Source organism: Barbus barbus (genome assembly GCF_936440315.1).
Source record: "Barbus barbus genome assembly, chromosome: 45".
Classification (NCBI taxonomy): Eukaryota; Metazoa; Chordata; class Actinopteri; order Cypriniformes; family Cyprinidae; genus Barbus; species Barbus barbus.
This window is the reverse complement of record NC_136723.1, coordinates 16,520,453-16,542,480: the sequence shown is the minus strand read 5'-3', so window position 1 is coordinate 16,542,480 and position 22,028 is coordinate 16,520,453. Positions and strand designations below refer to the sequence as shown.

Below are 22,028 nucleotides of genomic sequence, written 5' to 3'. Positions count from 1 at the left end.
CAGCGATTGAGTTACTATCCAGAAGGATACATTTTACATTTTATGCATTTAGCAGACGCTTTTATCCAAAGCGACTTACATTGCATTCAAGTTACAGTTTTTTTTACATTTTTATCAGCTCTTGCTTTCCCTGGGAATCGAACCCATGACCTTGGCGTTGCTAGCGCCATGCTCTACTATTTGAGCTACAGGAAAGCCTTTTAGGTTGCGTTAAACATTTAACCCAACCCGCTAGGTCATAACAACCCAGTTGCTGGGTTTGTCCATATTTCACCCAGTACTGGGTTGTATTTAACCCAGCATTTTTTAGGATCTATATTATGTAAATTTACATAACTCATAATTTGCAATATCTTTTTGCCAAAACAATGTTTTTATATTTTTTTGTTTGTATTGGCTCTAACTTTTTTGTTTTTATTCATGAATTCTGTTTTTCATTGTTTTACTGTTTAAATTTTGCTGATGTTAATCGGGTTAGACGCCATATTGATTTTAAAGCAGATGAAAACGAGGCTAGATTACAGTCTTTACATTGATATGCACTATATAAAGGTCCTAGAGCACGCAATTTTCACAATTCACAACTTTCAAAACTGTTTTATGGCGTTTTGTCTGCGATGCTGTTCAACAGTACAACAACAATAGAATCCACTGAAAGCTCTTCAGTCACTCACAGCCTCGTTTTTGTTCCTGTCAACGATTAAATGTGGCTGTTTAAGACAACTTACTTCATATAATGCGACTACACGCCCCGCTGTTGGAGATAAGTGTGTCAAATTAACAATAGGCCTATAATTATTAAATTAATAGGCCTAGATTTTATAGCCAAAACTGTATAGTGTAAGTAGCCTACGTGCACACCCTGTTGCCTAGATATTCATTACTGATTACTGAAAATATTGTAATGTAATGATAAGAACCCCAAAATCAACAAGACGAGTATATGTAAATTAAAGCAGTTTTGCATCCATATTCTGTGTATTGGCTCATCTCATTTCCCAGTGCCAACGTCATTTGAACAGACCAATGAAACGTCTCCTTTCGCAGCTGAAAACAAGTTCCACTAAGAGGCTCGAAGAACACTGGACCCTCGCGAATCTAGTGGGTTAGTCAGCTGAAGCAGCAGACACAACTTTTACCAGGGTTGTGTTTATTTACGCGAGCTGTACGCTCTCCAGAGCAAAGTTACACTCCAGAATTCAGCACCGGAGCTGTCCAGCCTCCGCGCCCTTAAAACAACGCTGTTTGCTCGGCTGCGGAATATTTGTTTGACGCTGTTACACACTGACCGCGGCGATTACACACGCATAACCTTCACTGACGAAAGCAAACCTTGAGATGACTGCTGGCGGCGCGTGAGAGGAGCAGAAGAAATCGAGTCCCAAGTATCGGAGCACCATCCCATTTCCTTCAGGTTAGTCTTAGTTCTCTTCTAACTGTGGGTACTAACTAAATCAAGACAGTTGTGATTTTTACAATCCACATTTAGTAAAGCTTGCAGGACGTAGAACATAGAACATGCATTCAAATGGCTGGCCATAAACGCACGCAACTTGCATGGACGTAAATTTCAGGATACGAATCATTCATGCATCAGTTTTGTGTGGGTGTAGAAAATACCCCGTCTGTAACACCCGATCTAGGTCAGTGCTGTTTTGGCGGGTGTGGATGAGAGCCATGCATTATATTACATCATTTTCCATTGCGAAATGTAATGAGGCTGGGGTTTGATAGCCAGCTGCCAGACTTTACGCAATAACTTTTGTTACACTGACTCTTAATGTTGCACGTGACGTATTTATAATGTTGGATGTGCAGTCAAATGTTTCATACGATAACTTGTGCGTGGCGAAGTGTACACGCTCCTTTGAGCAGCACTGCAGAGGTAAGTTTTTCTGGATCAATTGCAGTCTCTTTGTGAGACCCTTGTGCATCACTTCTGACGTCACAGTCCAGGAGCTAGCAGGGTGTCATGTATACATTGAGGAGAGGAAGTCAGGTTCCTGCGTTCAGAAAAGTCACACATTTGGGGAAAGTCATGTAGCTGTAGAATTTTACAGAACATCATTTAGATACATTTCTATTGATTCTATAGAATTTAAACTGTCAATTTATTTATTTAGATAACAATATTTTAATCATTATTATTAATGATAAATATTATTATTATTATTATTATTACTAAATGTAAAATATTGTAAGTGATACTATTTCAGATTTGAAGAGCATTTCTATGGTATTACTGCCTGCACAATAATACATAATAATAATTGCATCATCATCCAAAATAACAACAAACATCATTATTATTAATTAATAATCTGATTTTAAATATTTTATATTACCAAATGTAACATTGTTTTATAAATAAAGTAATATTATTTCAGATTTAAAGAGCAATATAAATATTACTACCTGCATAATAATAATAATAGCAATAAATTATAGTATACTAGTATTACTTCTATACTATCAACAACAACAACTACAATTATTATCATTAATTATTATTAATTTCCTATGATTATTATTAATTTCCTTAACAAGCTATTTCTACCTGATATAACCCATAAACATATGATTTGATGGCATCAGTTAGGTTGATTCAGTGATGTTAAATAATATTTTTTTGAATATCTTGGCTTGAATATCATTCATAATAATTTGTTATATGAATATAAAGCTGATTTAATCAGAGATTGTTACAGTGATGATGATAATAATGATTTTTTTTCATATAAAAACTGCATTATTGATAATGCTAATAATAATAATAATAATAAAAGAGAACATAAAGAAAGTAAGTCTGATCCTGAATCCAAGCAGTACTTCTCAAGTCCGGACCCAGAGGGAATTAAAGCCAGACCCACCTCCATTTCTTATTTCAAGAGCACTACTTTGATAAACTCATGTTAAACTTGTAAATCATTTCTTTATTTTTTATTTTTTAAATGTCTTTTTGGAGATGTTCCGAAATGAACGCGAAGTTTCTTGGGGCTTTTTGCTTTTATAAAACAGTTATTCCATATACACTGTGACACTGTTGTCATGACATCCAGTGAGCATTTGACATAATCGGGTGATTCTTTTATTATTAGTAGCCTATTGATATGAGTAATTGTTTTATTATTTTTGTTATTACTTAGATTATGACCATTTGGCTTATAGCAGTTCCCAAACACTGAGTTATTTGTGGCCGAGCTGAATCCGAGGCAGATCTTGTTTAATATGTACTGTATTAAGGTGCTTAAGTTTTGAGCCATGTATTATTACAATGAATTAGGCTACTACTACTACTACTACTATCTTGTACCCTACAATAAACTTTTGCTCATACTCTCTTTTATGAGATGAAGAAAAAAAAGAAAGAAAATTGGCCAAACATATCGGCCAAAAATATTGGCATCATATCGGCCATCGGCTGCCCTGATTTCTAAATATCGGCATTGGCCAGAGAAAAACCATATCAGTCCACCTCTATTGCTGACACTTAAATTAATTGTTTTGCCACTTTTGCACTTGTTATTAATGTATATTGAATGCAAACGACACTTTATTTATTTATTTTAAATTGTGTTTATTTGTAATGCATGTTATGTATGTTTATAAAACAAAGTTTTGTAATAACCAATTGTTCCGGTCCGGACCTTTGACACTGATGAAAATTCAGATTTGGACCTTTGAATGTAGACTTTGAGAACCTCTGATATAGGTTATTATGTGTGTCTGAATTTGAACGTTCTGTACATTTTACCTTCTGAACTTTTTCCAAATCAGACTCTTGACAACCCTGAACACACCTCTTTTTCTGTTATCTAAAACTTGATGTATTTCATCATATTCTTGGACTTTTCTAGTACCGTACGTGTTTGCTATTCATTATAGTTCAATATTAGTATTGCTTCCGTCAATTTATTTGACATGAACCCCTGCTATTAGCCCTGTCCTACTTCTTCAGGACTCTCCTCCACCTTTTGGTGCTCAATTATCTCCTGTCTGCCCTCCTACCCACAATGCACCATGAGTGTCAGCTCTGGAACCCAGCAGACACTCCAGGTTCCCTCGTCTCTCTCACAGCGCTCATTGTCACCTCCTCTCAGAAGAGTGCCTGGCACAGACTCAGTGCCTGACAGGAACTGAATGCCAACGTGGGGGCTCCTCTCTCTAGAGGCATTTACATTCAAATTCCTCCACATTGCAATGCCTCCATACACATAGGCCAGCGTGCGAGAGGAATCTCAACTCCCCATACTCATAGTTTGGCCAGCGCACTTTGCTTTTGAGCCACTGAATGTCCAAGGTCAGGCATTATGGGATGCGATGGCATATATGCATTCAAAAATGTTCCCAAAGCGCACGAGCCCACATTTCACAGATTATTTCACAGTGTTTTATCATTTTGTTGCTCATTAGCGTTTACAGAGAGCGTTGGCGATTTTTATTTTTATTTTTGAGGTTTGGCTGGGTTTTTTTTTTCTCTGTGGGTGTTTGTGATTCCAATCACTGGCAGAAGGTGGCCTTAGTGAACTCGTTAGTGTGATTAGTTCCAGGCTTTCGGGGATGGGATATACTCACGTCAATGGGAAGCATTCCCATGGAAAAAAAGAATGCTTTGTCGCTGTCCTATTCACAGAATGGTTCCCCACAGGAGCAGCGCATGAATGGCAGGGTTTGTTGGGATTCAAGTCAGTGACAGCTTAATAGTGCGAAGCTGATTTGTGAAACATGGTATTACAATAATATTAGAGGAAAAAACAAAGGCTTGTGAACATGTAGGTGCAATGCATCTGAAACATTAGGATTCAGATGTTTTCCTGTAGGAAAATGTAGCTTCTGAAATGTTTCAATGATTGAAACTGCAGCTCACCACACTACAACTTACTCATAATTTAAAGCAATAGTTCACATAACTTTCTATGTTCATTTCGTCACCTTTGTGTTGAAGCATGAAGCTTTTCTTTCTTCAACAAAGGAGATGTTTTCAAGAATGTACAGGATTTTCCCACATATTTTAAATTTTCTGAGCATCTTCTGAATTCATTCATGAATTCGGATTAGTCCGATTTTTTTTTAATGATTCATTCTAACCGCCTTTCTGAACCAAATAATAATATATATAGCTACTTATAAGCTACTGATAAAAGGATGTATTGTAGCTATCATGTTTGGTATATTGGAAAAAGATGCCACACAAATGTCTGTGCAGGGACCGATAGAACGATTGATAGAACGACAGATAGATAGAACAATAGATAGATAGAACGATTGATAGATGATAGATTTTTTTCTTCATCCTTCAGTTAAATTAACTTTCTAAATAAGCTGGTTCACTAAAACAAATTTTAATTTGTACGAGGGACGTATATACGAGGGAGAGTGAATATTTGATTATTGACAAAATTGACTTTGTCTGCAGATTGTCGGAAGAACAGGGAGAAAAATAATTATGCAGAAAAAGGTCATTTAATTGAACACTTAGAAGAAGCAATGGTTACCTTTATATGAAGTAAATGCAATAAAGCATGTTCTGCTGAACATCTGTGCAGACAGATGCCTCACACAGAATGATAATTAGATGCCACAGTGTCCCCGGTGTCCTCACATAAATTGCCTATAAACTCCAATCCACAGCTTCACTTTATGAGACACGATTTCACACAGTTGACATATATGTCAAACTGATATTAAAAACAATTACAGATAATAACCAGTGCTTCTCAGGATGAATGTGATTTAGTTATCATAAAGGATCCATCTATTCATCCATCCAACCATCCATCCAAGCAAAACGAACGCATTTCTCTTCTGTGAAACGTTATATAAAAATATAAAAACAATATATATATATATATATATTATAGAGTAATACAGTGCAACAAGACGTCAAATTGCTTTGTTACACTGTATTACTCTCGCATCAGCTGTTGTCTAAACAGTCACATCTACCCACATCAACACATCAAAAACGCTTTAAAAGTAGGGCTACATCCAGCTGACGTGAATGACTGCTGCGCACACGACAACCTCCATAACGTGTCGTTAATCAGGGTAGCTCAGAATTGGAGTAGTAGCCAGAACTCAGGGCAGAGCACCTGGCTTAAGTTAGAGGCTAATGATAAGGTTGCAACCTAAGTTGGCTATCTGAAATACTATATACTTACGTAGCAAGCTAAATGGTTAACTTTAGTTAGCAAGACGGTCAGACAATGCAGGAATTAACATTACAACTAGCTAACAATGATAGATGGCTAGAAAATTTGCTATCTTGCTAACGGAAATTCCAGCATTGGATCCGCTTGTATTGCTTGCTATTAAGCATTTTGCTCGAAGCATAGGCTAACTGTATGAAAAAAACCCCGCTAACTTAGCTGACGTTATTTGACTTAAGCAAACAAATATCTGTTGTTTAGCTCCAAAAAGACTGATTTACCTTGAATTCAATTTCCATCAGAGTTTCCACATTAGGTCAGGTGTCTCTTGACAGGCGCGAACAAAGATGGCAGTGTGTTTCAAGATCCTGAACCAAGCGCTGAGATTCCGATTGGTCCAGAAAAATTTTTATTTATAAGAATTGTCCAATAATGGCCTACATGGCACGCAAGCCCACCCCCACCTCCCTCTCTTGACAGGCGCGAGCTCAGTAGAGATTCCGATCGGCCCAGATGTCAATTAACGCAAGACCCCCCCCCCCCCCCCCCTAAAAAAACTCTCCGGTTCTACACGACTCACGTGAATGACCCAATTGACAATAAAAGCGGCGATTGTCGCAGAAAAGCGACAAGTTTGCAGGTATGATATATATATGTTAATGTTAATGTATAGGTAAACTCAACTATTAATTGACACAAACTATTGACACAAATTGCTTAAGTTTAGGACCATGTGATCGGCAGCACACGTCTGTGTCAAAAGCCAAGTAGAGAGACACAGAGACAGTAGAGCCGTGTACATATGTGAGATTTCGTACATGTCTCCCCTCCGCCCCCAACTTCGTTTCTTTTTCAGGAGAGTCATCTAAATTTTTCAGCGAAATATAGCTGGCCTGTTAGTGAGCTGTGTTGGCGAGACAGCCGTTGCCCAAAATAAACTGCATCCTTTGAGCTCATGGAAAAGATATGCTACTCTTTTATTTCTGTGAGATTGCTGACTTGGTGCACACTTTAGTGCAAATCTCTAAATCTAAACACTGACAGGGACTTCGATTTTCCCCTTGTGTATAAATTTGGGTCAGTGAATATTGTATTTGCAGCTTTATAATGGCAGTGATTATTGGTCGAGATTTTGAAGCCCAAAAAACAGCATCCATCTATTAAGAAGGTCATATATATAGCAGTGGTTCTCAACCACATTCCTGGAGGACCCCCAATACTGTACATTTTGCATGTCTCCATGTCTCCTTCAACTGACACACTCATTTAAAGTCTGTGAGTCTCTACTAATGAGCAGGTGACCTGAATCTGGTGTGTTTGATTAAGGAGACATGCAAAATGTGCAGTGTTGAGGGTCCTCCAGGAATGTGGTTGAGAACCACTGACCTATAGGATGGCTTGATCATGGGGTAATTTTCATTTTTGGGCGATTGATCCCTTTAAGAAGAGAAAATAGTCTGAATCTGATTATTTCTTGGACATTTTGCCTTCAAAACCATTTTATTTTGTAATCTGATGTTTTTTTTTGTCATAATACACACATTTACTGATGTCACATTTAACACTCACAATTTTTTTCTTTTACCATGGCTATTGGCAATTTATTTTTATTGCATACACAATAGTAAATGGAAGTGTTTTACATTGGCATTATAAAGACAGAGCAGAAGCATTTAAAAATACAATTTAAAATCATTTATGAACATAAAAACGAAAAAAAAAAAACAAAGATAAAAAGTCTAGTTCTCAGTCTTGTCAGTTATTTTTATTGAGTAATTTCACTGTTCGACAGTAATTGCTTCCCCTCTGTCTGAAAGCATCGGCCGTCACTGGAATGAACATATTATAATCTGTGCTGAGAGCTGGGATGCAGTGGGATTTCTAGCCAGAAGTCATTTTCATAAGGGTTTCACAAAGGGATTGACTCAGATGTTATTACAGGGGGAGAGATTCTCATCTTTTATTCTCCTCGAGGCGACCTGCGATGACCTCTCGCTCTTCCTCTGCCTGCTGTCTCTGAGGATTCTTCATCCATCACTGTATAGTCACAGATACACGTCTGTGCCACAGTTTTAGTTCTAGCATCAAGTCTGTTCATACACGGTCTGATGAATATTGCTGGCTGAAATCACCAGTTCTGTGAACTGATTGTCTGGCTTCTATGCAATTTCTGCCTGTTGGGTGTGCAGGTCTGCCGGGAAACAAAATTGCCTTCACACTTTCACACTGATGCAATGAGCTCTTCCAAGGATGCTGATTATGTTTTCTTTGAAGAATAAAAAATAAAGATCATTACTTTAGAAAAATAAGATTATTGTATACAATAAATTTTACAAGACAACATTTTAATAATTTAAATGCCAACTAAAAATGATGTTTTATTCTGTCATCATAAATGTTTAGATTGTTTTCTGAATGATTGCTTGATCATAAATTATTATTTGTGTGACAAGCTTAAATTTTATCCACTTGAGTTGATTGGATTGTGGAAGGGGATATTTACTTTGGTATAGAACCTGGTTTCCACCATAGAATAAAAACAAAAATGTTTTCATATCTTGAAATTGTGAGTTAACATCTCATGAGTCTGGCTTTTTTTCTCAGAATTGAGAGTTTATATCTCGTAATTCTGAGCAATTTAAGAAGAAAAGTCTGAATTTTGATATATAAACTCACAATTGCAATAAAAACATTTCAATGATTTTTAAAAAAACATTTATTCTGTGACGTAAAAAAAACTGAATTTGCGAAATATACACTCAGAATTGTGAGATAAAAGAGATTTTTTTCATGGCTGAAAATGCTTCCATGTCAGTCAAAAAAGGAAAGCTGTTTCAGATGCAGAGCAAATTATATATATATATATATGCGCAAAATCACACGAGTAGACCAGGGCCGGCACCAAGGAGGGGGGGGGGGGGGGATTCGCGGGCTATTTGTTTCAACTATTTAAAATGTAAGAGTTTGTCCAACTAAACCTCCTCTATGATGATGTCACGACTCTCCATTGAGGTAAGCTGTTTATCAGCTTCTTTAAAACGTTGAGTTCTACAGAAAAATGTGTTGTAGTTTGTGCTCATAACAGTCAGTAATGATAATTGACCGAAATTAGCCTTTTTAAATGCAGATTAGCTAAATCCGAATGTGAGAATATAAAACCAACTTTACCCCGGTTGGCCGGTTCACAGCGTGCCGATTTACGTTACATCCATATCTCACGTCTACTCGTGGGATATTGCATTCATACAACAGTTTGACAGCATGAGTGTGTAAATATCTATCTATCTATATATATATATATATATATATATATATATATATATCTATATATATATAACAATAACAACTGAGTGTCTTTATAACCCCTCTTTTGTGAAGAACTACTTTCTGCCATGGATTCAGAAAGTTGACAGTTTAACAGCTGAGCCCAAGCCTCCGTCACTAATTCCAAAACGTCACTTTAGAACTAACGAAGGAACGTTGTGTTGCTTCATTAAAAGCTTATTGTATTAATCTATTAAAAGCGGTGTATAATGTATAGTAGAGTTTTATGAGAGGCAGCTTGACTGAGCGATCGTGATTACCTGCATCTGATACAGCATTCATTCTTCTGCTTAATCACATATTCACAATTAGCATGAATGTCCGACAGGCTCGTGCTATCCTTTCATCTGTTAAGGGTGATTTCTGATGACAGCACAGCTCTGCATTTTTTGGCTGTATACAAGCTTTTAAAAAAAATAAAAAATAAAATAACTTTTGCTCAACCTTGCTCAAAACTGCACTTTAGTATTTTTAAATTTAAAAGTCTTAAAAGCCTGTTATCGCCATCTAATGGCAGAACAATGTAACTAAAATCACCCTCACGAACACACAGACACACCGTTTCTTAATACTAAATACTACAATTATTTATATATAATATTATTTATTGAATAACAAAATTTAATAAATAAAATCAACAGCCATCATAAAAGTTGCTAGGCAATTTGGTCAAAGGCTGCACACTGATATACAGTATTGAAGTTACATGAACATGATGAGATTTTGCCAACGCTATTTGCTCTGGAACAAATAATAGATTAATGAGACTAAAGACTGCCTGTTAGATTTACCCAAAACAAAATATTTCTCATGTTTAACCACTATAGAGACATCAGAGCCAGCTGTAAATTCCAGAAGATCTGGCCGAGGTGAGGCGCTCTCTCAGTGTGTTCATGAGCGCTGAACGACTGCTGACGCTCTGAAGCAAATTTTCAAATAGACGTTATCATTATTACAAACGGCATATCCAAACAAGTACATTCCCACCTAAAATCCTCTTAAAACTACACTCCCTGACACAAAAAAGTATAATTTTCTTTTAATTATAGTGAATTTGGGCATCCACCATGACACACGCTGTGAGAAATATGGCAACTTCGGCAAGCGGAGTGATACAAAAGGTGAAATGGCTGTTGAGTGAGTGAGTGAAGTGAAGTACGGCCAAGTATGGTGACCCATACTTGGAATTCGTGCTCTGCATTTAACCCATCCAACGTGCACGCACACACACACACACACACACACACACACACACACACACACACACACACACACACACACACACACACACACACACACACACACACACACACACACACACACACACACCCGGAGCAGTGGGCAGCCATTTAAGGACACCTCAGTCGTGGTATTGAGGGTGGAGAGAGCGCTGGATATTCACTCCCCCCACCTACAATCCCTGCCGGCCTGAGACTCGAACCCGCAACCTTTGGATTACGAGTCCGACTCTCTAACCATTAGGCCACGACTTCCCCAGGTGAAATGGCTGTTGGAGTTCTGTTGGACTCTAATATCAACACTCTTGTTAGCCAATCGGACCAGAAAGAACTATTGTTTAAATATATATATATATATAAGATACACATATATAATAAAATTTTGAAAACTAACTGATTCATTTGGCTCTGATCTATTACATTAGGGTGACCATACATGCCATTTTTCCCGGACGCGTCCTGGCCAGGATTTATATATAGCTTTGATTCAAAGTACATCGAGAGCGTTCCGAAAACAAGGAACCGATGTCATACACCAAATCATACATGTCAAACAAAGCCAAATCCTAGATATTTTAGGCAATATAGAAATCCTGGCCACGATGTGTTCGGGAAAAATGGCCTTTGATGTAGTAGCTTAAAAAAATAATAAGATATTTAATACATTTATTTTTACAAAACTACATTAAAATGAGTCAATTTCCAGCTAGTTTTACTGGTGGTATCTGATGTAAATAAATATGTTTTATTCTGTCACCCTAATTGGGAATCCTGATTGTTTTCCGAGTGGTTGCCAGGTTGTAATTTAGCTACTTTAAAATTATCATTTGTTTTACAAGCTACACTTTTACAGTAGCCTTCCCAGATAGATTGCAATTTCTTCTTATTGACTTAAGAGAGAAATAATGTTATTATCAGACAGTAATATATACAGTTTGTTGCCGGCTTTGAGATTGTGCCTAAAAGATACGCATTAATTAATTCAGTGACAAGACATTAAACCACACCTCCCTCAGCCAGCTGATGTGACATCTATCAGAACACGCTGAGCTGTAACAGCGTAAAATATATCATACAGACGGGGGTAATTACTGCAAAAATCTCTGTGTCACTCCCAGGCCTTTGATGAGACGAGGCTCAGCACTGCCTCCTTGATTTCCCTCATTTCCCTCAGACGCTCGCTGCCTATAGGGACAAAAGCGATATTACAGTGTGGCTTGTTTAGGCGGTTGCAGAGAGGGAAAAATGTGATGGGTCAGAGCTTGGGTTGATAGTTGAGAATAAACGGGGGAAGGAAATATCCATTGAAATTCAGAAGCATGCTGTGCTTTGAGTTTAGAAGGCGAGAGAATGCCAACTGAAGCAGTTTCACACCATTACCCTGATTAAAGGCTGAATGGATGGAGCAAGCATTCAAGATTATCTGATGTCTGGACAAGCTAAATCACCGTTCATGTCCAACGCAAGAATGGAATGGACCGAGCTAAATGCTTCAAATTCATTTTTTAGTGCACGTTCAGTTCATGTGTTATGAACAGGTTGGAAAAAGTTATGAATTTTGCAATTCCCTTGCAATTAATGAATTTGAATTTAAATCGAAATGGAAACCCCACAGTTGAACTGCAATGACAGAAAAAGGAATTTACATTATAGTATAGTTTGTACATTCTATCTATCTATCTATCTATCTATCTATCTATCTATCTATCTATCTATCTATCTATCTATCTATCTATCTATCTATCTATCTATCTATCTATCTATCTATCTATCTATCTATCTATCTATCTATCTATCGTTCTAGCGTTCTAGCGTTCTATCTATCTGTCGTTCTATCATTATCTCTCTCTCTCTCTCTCTCTATATATATATATGTTAGTGCTTTCAAAACTAGTCCATTAATGCATGCGGTTTAATTTTTTCCAGATTAACGGCATTAAAAATATTTATGAAGGGGCGGAGCTAGGGTTGGTGACCCCACTCACAACTGCTGCTTCTGTCTCTTTATTCTTGACAAGAATTGCATTTATTTAGATGCAGAATGTCATTAAGACCACATCAGATGTGCACTCCGCTTTGCCTCAGCAACAGGCGCTAATCAAACAAGTGTGGAAACGGTATAGGTGACGAGGAGCTTCAGTAGAACAACAGTGAACTGAGGTCAGATGAGATGTTGTCAGTCATGTCTGTAAAAACGAGTTTTCCTGTTCTGTTAGCCATTATACTGTGCTCTTAGCACGTGCTCTTCAACTGTACGCACAAACACTGTGGTGCGCTGTAGCCTGTATTATTTCATATTAAAGCACGAATGAAAGGTCCGTGTCACATTCAGCAGCAGCAGCTCTTAAAGTAATAGCAGCCAAAAAACCTAATAATCCAGCTGCTGTGATGTCTGTTAATCAAAGAACACAATAAAAAAGAGGAAATCAATAACTTTTGTAGCTTTATGGATTCTTCTGTAGGCTATTTCATTTAAAGTTATTTTTTTTAGTGTTCAATTTCTGTATATTTCCTACTTGCTGAAGGGTAGTGAAGGGTTTATGTGAAGATTGTTTTATGTTCACTTAAATTAGAAGGGGTTATTATTCAGTCTATAAATCTAATAAATGTTAAAAGTGATAGCTCTCAATTATACTGTAATGTTATTATAGTCAACATTACATAATTAGTGGTAAGATGCCATTAAACAAATATTAAATATATACCGTCTGTCATTGTTTCCACCTTAATTTGAAGATTGAATGTGGAATTATTGCAATATAAAAGTATATTTAAAAACTTTAATGTTAGGTGGGATTAATCGAGATTAATCACGATTAGGCTAATTTCAGAGAAAAATGTGCGATTAATTTGTTTTTTTTTATTGACAGCACTAATATGTTTTTATGTATGTAAGAATAAAGATGTAAAATTATTACAATTATTGAATAAATTAATACTTTAATTCAGCAAGGATGCATTACATTAAAAAACAATGACAGTAAATACTATTATATTGTTAGAAAATACAAATTCAAATAAATGCTTTAAACTTTCTTTTCATCAGAGAATTTTGAAAGAAAATATATCATGGTTTCCACAATATTGCAACAATATTACAATAATACAATTCCACAATATAAAGGAGCACAACTGTTTTCAACATTGATAATAATGAGAAATATTTATTGAGCAGCAAATCAGCATATTAGAATGATTTCTGAAGGATCATGTGACACTGAAGACTGGAGTAATTCAGCTTTGCGTCACAGGAATAAATTACATTTTAATATATAATAAATAGAAAACAGTTATTTTAAATATACTATTATTCGCACTATACTCTTTTTACTGTATTTTTAATCAAATTAATGCAGCCTTGGTGATCATAAAAATTATTTATTATTATTGTATTTATATATTGTATTTATTATACTTCATTAAATGTTTATATAATTTATTTACAAATAGGGATTAATGATATGATATTATAAATCATGTAAGATTTTAAGAAATAGGTCATATGTTATATAACAACATTTTTATGGTTGGTTAATACTGAAAAATACCATTATGGCTATTATATTAATTTATTTGAATTTTCAATTCTGCTTTCTTAAAATCTAATTATTATTCTTTGTTCCTTAGGAATTTATTAAAAAATTCTAAAATGCTTCAGGAATTAAACTGGAATTCAAGTTCTGAACGGCAAACACCCCTGATCGTGAATCACAAAATCTTGCAATCGAACAGCTCTGCATTGGTTTTGCTCTCCGTTCACACTGCAATCACAAGTCACCACATGTTGCCATTAGTTAAGATTGATGGTCTGTGATGGCAGCAGACCAATCCGAGACACACCAAGCCTTCCAGTGATCAATCATATCAGAGATCTGTGTGAAGAAAGCGCTAGCGAGGAGGTTTGCAACACATTTGCTGTAGTTCACAAAATCTGCTTGATCCAGCATGTGGGCGTATTTTGCCAGAGCAATGATTTAGAGGCAAAGTCGATAGAACATGTCTTGTTTTCAACCTTAATATTTGTTATGCAACAGGGTGTTAACACCAACGCACAAGCATGAGAACTGTCTCTCTTTGCTATATTAATATAATGTAGGATTTGAAGCTTAACCTGCTGAAAACACCAGCATTGGTGATTGCATAGCCTCATATGAATCAATAATGTCTTGTGGTAAAAATAGCTTTTGTTGTGTTACTATATTGCAGCCATGGGTGTGCTGATGTCCAAGAAGCAGCAGGTGGAGAAGGTGCAGAAGTGCAGCGTGGTGGTGTCAGCGTTTAAAGATGGTCTGAAGGACCGGGTGGCCCCAGCGGCTGCGGCCCTGACTGAAGAGGTCATAGCTGAGAACGGGGACGGATCAGCTGATGCATTCCACCAGGCGAACAAGGAGCATACTGAACAGAAAGACAAGGACAGCAAACCAGGGTCATTACCAAATCAGCAGGCCTCAGCTCTGCTCAGCGAGGAGCATAAAGCCAATCAGGAGGCTTGGGGGCGGCTCCGTGATGGGAAGGGGGTGGAGCCTGAGGATCTAAAGAAGGCACATCAGCTCACTCCTCCTGCGTTCGTGCGGCCAAAGAGAGAGGTCAATGACGACCAACCTGTAAACGTGCCACTTGGGCAAAGAGAGCAGGTAATATGGATGAAATAAAAATTTGAAACGGTTCGTTTTTTAAATGTTTTTGTAAACATTCCAGCTCATCTGTCTTTATAAGTTGGTTTACTGTAGAAGTATTCTCTATTTATGCACATTATTACATGTTTTATAAATACATTTTATTTTATTACATCCCCTCAACCCTACATACAGTAAGACAAGCGATTTGTAGAATTTTATAAAATATATTTATAATGGTAACTGACAGCATAATTTATTGTAATAATTTTTGAATTATTAAATTTTTTTTTATGAAGTAAACTACTTTCAAAATTTACTTCGCATTAACCATTTTTTTGTTAGTATATAGTAGCAATTATCAATATAATTTTTTTAATTAAATATTTTATACATTTATTTGATTTTATTTGATCCCCGTAACCATATATTGGACAAGCAGTTTAGATAATTATATCAAATATGTTTACAATGGTAATTAACAGCATTATTATTATAATGCTTATTACTTATTATTATAAGTATAATTTTATTTGTAATTTAATTTAATTTTTTAAACATTTATTTCACATTAACCATTTTTTGTTTAGTTTTATATATATTTGGAGGAGTATGTAATAGCAGTTATCTTTTTATTAAATATTTTATAGATTTATTTTATTTTATTATATCCCCTTAACCATAGTTTGGACAGTTTGGATACTTATATAAAATATATTTATAATGGTAATAACCAGCATAACGTATTATTATAATTCTATTTTTATTATTTATATTTGTTTATTTCTTATTTAATAGACAATTTTTACATTTATTTTGCATTAACCATTTTTGTTTAGTTTTATATTTATTTGAGGGCATATATATTATCAAGTATCACTTTTTTATTAAATATTTTATAAATTCATTTTATTTTATTATATCCCCTTAACCATACATTGGACAAGTGGTTTGGACAATTATATAAAATATAGTTTATAATAACTGACAGCATCAATTATTATTAGAATTCTAATAAATATTTTAATTTATTTATTGTTTTAATTAAATAAAAATTATATTAAATTATTTTTAAATAAAGAAAAATTTTTTGGGGGGGGGTATGCTATATATTTATACACCAGGCCTAAAAAATTATTGCGCTTTTCCACTGCGTGGTACGACTCGGCTTGGCACGGCTCAGTACGGCACGGCATGGCTAGGTTCGGCTCGGTTTGCGTTTCCACTGCAGTTTAGTACCGCTTTAGAGTGGGCGGGATTATTCACGTGTCGTTATAGTTGCGCCGCCTCTACTGCCGTGACTCCTGAAAACATTTTTCATTCCGCGTCGCTCCATCAAGCTCTCGCTGGATCCGCTCCTCGGCTATCAATGAGAGGAACGCCTGTACTTCCTCAACAGACAATGAAAAAGGTGCGCTCATTCAAAACAGTTGCTTTTGATCCTTCTCTGGCTGAGCTGATTTAAATCTAGCGGGTCTGTTGTGTCTTGTGTCGCAAGTTCAATGACACAGGCAGTGACGATTTTCTCCGGCAAATCAGTGATCAGCAGAGTTTACACGTCACGTTTTGGTAATGGTACGTTCGCTTGGAACCTCAACCGAGGTGGTACTGAAAAAAGTACCAGGTACTGTACCCAGTGGAAACCCCCCCAAAAGTGAACCTTACCGTGCCGTACGATGCAGTGGAAAAGCACCATTAGATATTATTGCAACAATCATAGACTCCACACCTCTAGATCAATCTCTCTTAACCTTCATATGTGGTTATTTATACAAAAGTCCCAGGCCTACAACTGAAACGGGAAGCTGATCCCAGCTCAGCCTAAATGGCAGCTCAGGTTTGTTGACAGTGCGTGGGCAGCGGGTATAGGCTGTGCTAGAAAAACCTGGCTGTGTGAGCTGCGCTGGCATCTGGGATCAGTCCGAAATTAATTGGGGTCACTGAAGCTTGCGGTGACGGGGCCAGGCCTCATAGCGAGCCGGAGAAGAGCCACTCCACACAACTCCACTCAACAGAACGCTTTTGTTTACCTGCGGTTTCTCTCTCAGGAGATATAAAAGACATAAGAGCAGGCAGAATGATTTGCAATTTGGCTCGTCTTTGTGAGTTATGTCTAGATGCATTTATGGATTAAATATGGATCAGGAAAATGAATAAACAAACAGGCAGCATTGACATAAATGAAAAATTTAACAGCTGGTGGATATAATTGTGAGAAAGAAAAAAGTTTGCTTTTGCTTTGGCAAAGGGGAATAAACTTTATCTTAGTTTTCTTAGGGAGAAATAAAATTGAAACATTTTTTTATCATACATCAGGAGTAAAGAACTATAATACTACTTAGCATCAGATTATTTGATGTTGGGAAGAATTTGATGAGGAATGTTTGAGTTCATAGTCAAATTTCTAATGTTTGAATGTAGACTTGGCCAATCTGAGCAAGTTTTGAGACAATGTTGAAATAACAGGGGTCTTTTTTGTCAGCACAGAAATCTAAGAGCTAGGACGGTAACACTTTATTGAAAAATTCTGATTATTAACTAGTTGATTACCTTGCATATTACATTTACATTTTACATTTACACAAATTACTAGCATATTGGCTGTTTATTAGTACTTATAAAGCATATATTAATGCTTTATTCTGCATGGCTACATTTCAGATCGCTTAATCTAAATATGCTTAATCTAAATATTATTAAAAAATAAAAAAGACCACTGAAAAATAGGCGAATCAGAACATAACACCGACTGTGACGTAACAGTCGGGATCATTAATAGTTATGATCTTGCAAGCATCTGATCTTGTAAAATGTGTGTTAAGTACTGCCGCTCCATAGTATAAACAGAGTACATCGCGAATTACTTTTTTCTGAAAGTAAAACGCGATCGTGCATTCCAAAGCAGTTTCAATGCCCAGCATATTAATAGCGGCTCCCTGATGCCTGCATTTTATTTACAGTATAATTACCCAACGATATAACTGCGCAAGAAAGTATTGAAATATATATTTTCCCTGTGTTTCTTTCCTGTGAGCTACTGAAATGGGCCGCACTGTGAAACAGGGTGCCATTACGCGTCGCAACCAATGAATGCATTTGGGGTGGGCCTAAGACTGCAGCAGTGCTCACATGAACGCTCCCAATAAAATTATTTAGGCTAAGCATCAACATTCACAAACCACTGGTCACTGTTATTTTTAACAGAAAAGCAAGCATGGGCTGCTGCGTGCATAGTTTAGCTCCCTTTATTGTCACTAAAAAGCTGACAATTTTAATTAAAACAATTTTTATTTAAATTTTAATCGTAGCCCAGCACTAATATATATATATATTAGTGCTGTCAAAATTAGCGCATTAATACCATTCCAGCAGTTAAATACCGATGGGTCGTTATGATGCAGAGCTTGAGTCAGATTCAGATTCAGAGGCTCAGTGGCAAGGTGACGTCCTTTGGCTCTTCTGATCGTCCCGCTTCTAAATACAGAACCTCTCTCCCCCGCATTCATATCACAATCCTCACCCTCCTCAGAGACACATGTCACAATCTGAAGAGCAAAGACTGAATGTGTGTGGTGCCTACACCAGAATAGGGTGAATTATTCATCTGGAATATCTGACAAGTATTTGATCCCTGGTTTCCTAGTGCCATGATCCTTAAAAAAAGATGTGTAACGCTCCTATTTAAACGCACTTGAAGTTGATTAGGTAGCAGTGGTTCGGGAGCTAAAGCTAATTTTAATGCTTGGTTTCCATGTTCCACATCCTTCCCCTGCGGGTCTCTTTTCACATTGTAATATTTAGCTGTAAGTTTGCGCCACCGACTCTAGCAGAAGTAGCAGCAGTTGCGCTGTAACTGGCCGTGAGTCATCACAGCTCTCAAACCATCCCGACTCCTGTGGAGACACTTGGGTCTGCACCAAAAGTCCTTGAAAATGATCTAAACTTTGAACTACAGTTTTGTCTCTGCACGTTCCCAAGGTTTTAAAATGTCTGACCCTAAGTTGCATTAATGTGACAGGTTGTCAATAGTTATGCTCAGTCTCCACAGTCTGTCTATCGGGCGACGCTGGAGATAGGAAGAACTGAATGAAATGAGATGAGTTCATTAGACAGTAGACTCCATCAGTGATTTACTTAAATAAGTAAAAAGTAGCAATGCTAGTAACTTAAGAACATTTTAGTAGTGTTATGTTGCAAATAGTGTAAACAAGCTACTGTATGTTATCCTAGCTAAGCTAACTTCCTAACTTCTCTCATTTGTAGCATTAAAACTTGCTACAAATTACTTTAATATTATTTATATAATACTGTTACTTTAGTATTATTTATATACTGTTATAGTATTCATTAATAATTTGAGTTAGCTTTTATTTTTATATTTTCAGTTTTCATTTTATATTTAGTTTACATTTTAGTCATGTTTTTATGTGATATTATAATTTAGTTTAAAAATATTTCTATGTAATTTTTATTAATGTTTATATCAGTTTTTGGAATTAGCGATTTTAGCTCTTCAACTTAAATTTGTTTTATTTCAGTTAGTTGCCAAGGCAACATTTTTAATTTAATTTAATTTAATTTCTGTTAAACATTTAGATTTTTCCCGTCTAATTATTTTATTTTATTTTATTTATTTTTTGTATTTATTTTTAGTCATCAATTTGACTTCCCCTTAAAACATTTTAATTTTCTTTTATCCATCTATTTATTTATTAATTTTTTTTTTCATTTAAATAAATTTCAACAACAACGTCATCAATTTGCCTTCCCCTAATTTTCTTTTTTCTAATAATCAAATCTTTTATCAGTAATCTAATTTTATTTTATTTTATTTTAACAACAAGTCATCAATTTGACTTGTCCTGTGGGATCATCTTATCAAATATTTGAGATATTTGATCAAAATTATCGCTGTACATTAATGTTTATAAATCATGGTGTATATTATTTTCTATTTGCTGTAAATTAATTTTAAATGTAGTGCTGCTGCCACTCTAAATTAAATTGTTAATTTATTCACAAACCCTTGTGTTTTTGTACGGTAAAATATGCCTTTGTTAGAATTATATAGTCATATATTTCTAAGTAGCTTCAATGTAGCCTACCTTTTGTTAGTAGATTGTGTCTAATGGTTCAAAAAAGGAAGTGAATGAATGAATGAATGAATACAAACATACATACAAACAGATAGACGTCCATACTGTCTACACAGTTTGATTCTATCACAATTTAGTATTCATAAAACTTTAAATAAATTTCCCTCCTGGGATCAGTAAAACCTTTTCTTGTGCTGCATTCATCAAAGCAGCATGGCGTCCACATATCATGACATGAAAGTAAACCACATGCAGATTCAGCTGCACCATTGGAGACTTTAAATGAGCAGGGAATGTCAAGTGAGATTATTTCTATATTTGGTGACCTTTAATGGAAAGCAGCTAATGGAAGGAGGTATAGAAGCTTGATTGTAGAGGTGTCACATCTAATTATGCATTTTAATTTTCAGTGTGCTGTATGGCCTTTTTTCAGTGAACCAAAAAGGCTCTCGTTGCTAAATTAGGATGATTTATCTGTGCGCTCTCCCACTGTTTTGCGATCAGCCCGTAAACGATGAGATGTGCGAGGTGTGTGAGGTTTGGACGGCAGACGATCTGTTCCCCTGCCGGACATGCACACGGGTCTTCCACGACGGCTGTCTCCGGGAGATGGGTTTCCTGAGCACTGAAGCCCTGCAGGAAATGAGAGAGACGGCCCACACCACCACTGGCTGGAGCTGCTATTACTGCGTGAGTTCCCTCTTCATGAATACATACACACTCTGTCACATATTTACTTATTTACAAGCACATTTCCAGTCACTGGCTGTGAGTAGTTGTTTCCTTGTTATAACAGTAAATGTCTTTCAGTCTGTAGCAAGGATCCGTTCTACAGGAATGAGCGGCTTATTTATATTTATCTGTGAGGCTGTCTTAAAAGAACAGTTTAGTCAGAAATTACAATGACCTGATTGTCATAGATGTAGTCAGAGTCTCAGAGAAATGCAATAAAATATAATGACCTCATATGAGGACGCACGGTCTCAGGAGGCTATTAGTGAGTAGAAAAATACAAAGTACATTTTGTCCAGGTAATATTTTAAAGATTTTAATGTATTCAATATTTTAATATTTTATCTTCTTTTGACTTTACTACAGTTACAATATAAAGCCAATTATCTTATTTATAATTTTAATATCACATACAGTTTTACATTATTATTATTATTTTTTTTTAAAAGGTCCTGTTCTATGATATTACGTTCAAGCCTACACAGCCTTAAGCACATATTAATGCCTTATTCTACATCCCTAATCCTACCCAATACCTAAACTTAACAACTACCTTACTAAATAATAATAAGCAGCAAATTAGGAGTTTATTGAGGGAAAAGTCATAGTTAATAGTTAATAAGTGTTCCCTATTCTAAAGTGTTACCCAAATTTTATGTTTGAACATGACAAATTTACAGAGGTCCGGATCTCGGTGACCTGATAGCTGGCTACAGGCCTGAGCAAAAGTGCTGACAGAGTGATCAAATATATAGAACACCAGTTGGCTAGCTTATATAGATCCTTACCCCGTAGAGCTCCTCCCAAAGGTCAGTGTGAAGATGAGCATGTCAAGATCATTGTATTATGCTAGAGAGTCTGGGCTCTGTTCAA

At 36.0% G+C, this 22,028-nt stretch overlaps 1 protein-coding gene across 1 annotated transcript in view; it reads left to right on the top strand.

The window, feature by feature from the left end:
- Nucleotides 1–1,077: 1,077 nt before the first annotated feature.
- The window catches only part of LOC306863973 (PHD finger protein 24-like), a 31,102-nt gene continuing 10,151 nt past the window's right edge, over nucleotides 1,078–22,028 (top strand). Inside the window, exons 1-3 of the mRNA XM_079407606.1 lie at nucleotides 1,078–1,414; nucleotides 14,918–15,345; nucleotides 20,928–21,113. Coding sequence (XP_079263732.1) covers nucleotides 14,920–15,345; nucleotides 20,928–21,113 — 612 coding nt within the window. The 5' untranslated portion in view covers nucleotides 1,078–1,414; nucleotides 14,918–14,919. The remainder of the gene's footprint in view (nucleotides 1,415–14,917; nucleotides 15,346–20,927; nucleotides 21,114–22,028) is intronic.